The sequence below is a fragment of the Denticeps clupeoides genome, chromosome 1 (assembly GCF_900700375.1).
Source record: "Denticeps clupeoides chromosome 1, fDenClu1.1, whole genome shotgun sequence".
Classification (NCBI taxonomy): domain Eukaryota; kingdom Metazoa; phylum Chordata; class Actinopteri; order Clupeiformes; family Denticipitidae; genus Denticeps; species Denticeps clupeoides.
The window spans coordinates 23,133,957-23,137,900 of NC_041707.1; the positions used below are offsets into that span (position 1 = coordinate 23,133,957).

The 3,944-nt window shown below is 39.5% G+C and overlaps 1 protein-coding gene across 1 annotated transcript; it reads left to right on the forward strand.

The window, feature by feature from the left end:
• The first annotated feature begins 1,144 nt into the window (after positions 1–1,144).
• LOC114795956 (protein S100-P-like) lies at positions 1,145–1,863 on the forward strand. The gene is made up of 2 exons (XM_028989719.1): positions 1,145–1,322; positions 1,566–1,863. Exons 1-2 carry the CDS (start codon positions 1,185–1,187, stop codon positions 1,704–1,706), a joined length of 279 nt encoding a protein of 92 aa, XP_028845552.1. The 5' UTR covers positions 1,145–1,184; the 3' UTR covers positions 1,707–1,863.
• The last annotated feature ends 2,081 nt before the right edge of the window (positions 1,864–3,944 follow it).

Consider the following 3,944-nt stretch of genomic DNA (forward strand, 5'->3'; position numbering starts at 1 on the left):
ACTATATGAATTGTGCATACATTTTTGTTTCCCCAAGATCCATTGTTTACTGTAATTGTACATAGGGTACACCGGCTGCAAAAAAAAAGAATGATACAGAAACAAAGAATGACAATGAGACAGAGGTTTCTATTTTCATGTCTAAATAGAAAACGCAGGGAGTGTTTGCTAATGTCATATCAAGTACAATAAACTTTTTACTAGTTATCAAAATACATGGATATTACTAAATTATGGACCTTTTAAACCTGTTCCCATCTTCCCTCTTTCTGTTTTCCTCCAGGTTCCTTGCTCATAAAATCCCATTTAATGTACACCTCCACTATTGAAGCAAACATGGAGAAAGATTATTAGCACATAGAATTCTAATGAATAAACTACTGAGTCTAAGCAAACTCGAGAAGTAGCCACCACAGAGAGGAAACAGTAGCCGTAAACCCATTTCTCCATAGCTCATGTTTAAACCATAACCATTTCATAATAAGTAAAGTAAGCAACATGCTTGACCCCTTTGCTTGTTTTTTCTCATGGAAATGAAAAATCCTGGAAATAGTGAATAGTAGAATTTTCAAGATCATGGAAAAAGTGTTTATATTAAATCATGCAGATTTACATGAAACTCAGTACAAAGAAAATGCTTAGAAATCCTTATAAATCTTTTTAAACGAATCAAACATGGTAATTTGGCAAAGCATTGGCCGTAGTGAAGGCAACAGTAGAGATAAGTGATTCTAAGAGTCACTCTTCATTACTTCATAAAATAAACAGATACACCCATCACTGTATCAGCAGTAATTTAAGTTAGATATGTAACCAGATTTAGATTATTACATTACATTAGTATTCTGTACAGTGTGACGTAATCTTGAATATCGTAATTTTGAGAATGCTTGATCAGAGTTTACAGGAAATGTGCGGGTAGAAGACAATCATCACATACTATGCGTTCAACAGAAAACAAATACTACAAATAAATGAACTCAAATGGAAACATTCACCTTGCAAGATTTTGCAAGCGGTGGGGAGAGTTCTATTTACCCAGCAAACGCCCAGAACACAAATACTTTCAAGCTATGACTCACATAACTTTTCTTAGCATATATAAGCATTGCAGGATCATAAGGTACATTTTGTGTATCCTGTTGGTCACCGGTTTGTGAAGCTGAACAACTAAATCCAGAATCATGTCCCATCTGGAAACAGCAATGGCCATCCTTATGCAGACGTTTGACAAGTATGCAACTGTGGAAGGCAACAAGTGCACCCTGAACAAAGGTGAATTGAAGACAATGATGGAAGCAGAGTTGCCTTCTTTCATGAAGGTAAGATCACAGCCAATTCAGCAGAGCTTTGAAACTCTGGGTTTTGCAATTATTGTGGCTACTTTCTGAAACATTTGGTCTCCAACTATTAACCTTGCTGAACATGAATTTCTCCAAGTTATTATTTTAGGGTTTTAAAGAACTGGATCTGCGTTTTTTGGTTAAACTGAGTAAGAATGGCTCACGGTAGTGAAAATGCTGTGAAACTGAAAACAGCCAAATCAGCTGTCTCTCTTGCTACAGGGTGCTAAGAACCCAGATGAGGTGGATAAGATGATGAAGGCCCTGGACTACAATGGAGATGCAGAGGTAGACTTCAGTGAGTTTGTCGTCTTTGTGGCTGCCATGACATGTGCCTGCCATGACCGCATGCCCAAGAAGTGAGCACCATCCAAAGGGATCAAGCAGGCATACCTTTTTGTTTCAAGAAGAGGTCTATATAGTTTTGTATTTGCCGTAAGTTAGAAAAACTAAATGCATGTGTAAAAATAGAAATGGAAATGTAATACATCTTTTCACCATTAAACATCATTGAATCAGATGTATTAGATTGGTTATCATTCTGTGATATGTCTCACATTTATCAAAGTAAACTTTTGAAATGGGTTTTATTTAAAGACTAAAGACTGTGGTTTCCAGGAGCAAGAACCTAGAAGGTTATCAGCTGGGGTTGCAGGGAGGACATAAGACCTATGGATCTGGCATATTTCATCACATATTACATATTACCTATAAATGGATTTGAAGGAATCCATGGCAGCCGCTTGGCTATTGTCTCAGTGAAACCTGGATACTCTAAGCTTTTTCTCAGATCCACACGTAAGTCTTCCCCACCACATGTTGAATAGTGGTCACTGTTTTTTTTTTTTTATTTGAACATATATTCTAAGTTTTTAGATGAACACTATCTAGACCTTTTAGAACCTTTATATCTTGGATCATGTCACCTCTTAAACTTGGCATACACATACATTGATTGTAGCTTGATTGTACATTGTGCATCATATAGTGTACACAATGTATGAACACCGATTCACCCATCTAAACCAGGTCACGACTGGCAATCAGTCCGTTGTAAGAAAATCAAACTTCGTCCTCACTGCGCATGTGTGAACACAGAACTGAAGTACAAGGCTGGTGGCACAGTGAGTGTTGTGGATTTTTTTTTTTGCGCACCAAATGGCCAAAGCAGTTTTTTTAGCATCACTACTGATGTGGTTGCTTGTGTAATGTATAGGCCCATAGAGTGGACGAACATGAATTATGAGCTTTTTCTTTTTTTTCTTTTTCAGTATTTTTGATTGCGATTTATTCGTACAGTTTGAGCTTTTTCCCCCACGACAGGGAACGACAGTGGCGGGTGTTCATTTTTTCCTCTTTCCACTTCACTCATAAGCACATCTATTTCAGTTTCAGAAATTGTTCTCTTCTTACTTTTCCTCTTTGTTGCCATGATGCCATTTTTTTCAGGTTTACATTGAAGGCTTAAATATGCTTTTTGGCTTTCCTGTGTGTCCTGTTTTACCAGCCACTGTGCCAGGTTTCATTTCGGTTTATTAACCCCATGTTTACTAATGTTGTGCTCTGGTGCCTGCTCCTTCCTCCATGGCCTGACAATATGGCTTCTAACTTTGTAAATAAAAATACATTTTAAGATACAAAACCATCTCACCTTGAGAAAAAGATCCAATATTTTTTACTTACAGTGAAACAACATAAGCTTAGGGAATCACAAAACAAAATCCAAATTATTTTTTGTCTGACTTCAGCCGGTGCTGCAAAAACATCACAATCACGGCCACATCCGAGTTCTACGATTGGAGGGTCTGGTTCGCCTGCCTCCTGATCATCACTCTGGGTATGAGCATCAGGCATATCATCTACCTATATAAGCCTGCCTGATCCGAAGGTCTACAGAGTCATCGTCCAACACCGTTTGGCTAGGTGTGTGCTGTTAAACGGCTAATCATAAATGTCGTGTATGGAGTGTTTGGGTCTCCCCGTGACACAAACACTCAGTAAGCTGAGACCTATCAGGAGGCTCTTGGCCAAAAAGGCAAGGCAGAGGACCTGTGTGAGCAGCGGCCATGGGACTAGACTGGCCGGCTACAAGGAGCCAGAGGTGCCCTGAGCCAGAGACCAGGGACAATCCAGCGCATGGCGTGGTGGCTTATTTCACTTTTTATGCAACCTCCAAATAAACTGTCATTTTCTTTGAACCCTTTGGCATCTGTCCTCCCTTACCCTTCCACGTTCGGTCTGAAAGCAGCTTTAGATTGTCTTCAATGAGCAAAAAACGGTCTGTGTTCAGTCGGTGCTCACCTGACACCACAGACATCTAAAACAGCCATTTTTCTAGCGTTTGTGGTCTGTAACCGCTCCTACATGAGACGAGAACATTAAATGTACCAAACACTACTGCTTTTATGTGATACAAAATTAACTAATAAAGGCTTGGACCAGTCTGCTCGGTTCCTCTGCTTGGTGGAGAGTGGATTTGCAGCAGGACCCGGGCAGATCACTAACTCCGCCCAGAGGATAGTGCTGTGTGCATTTAAAGGGGAACTACCAGTATATACGACTGTTGATCGTGAACTGAACAGCAACAGTTTTTCTGCTCAT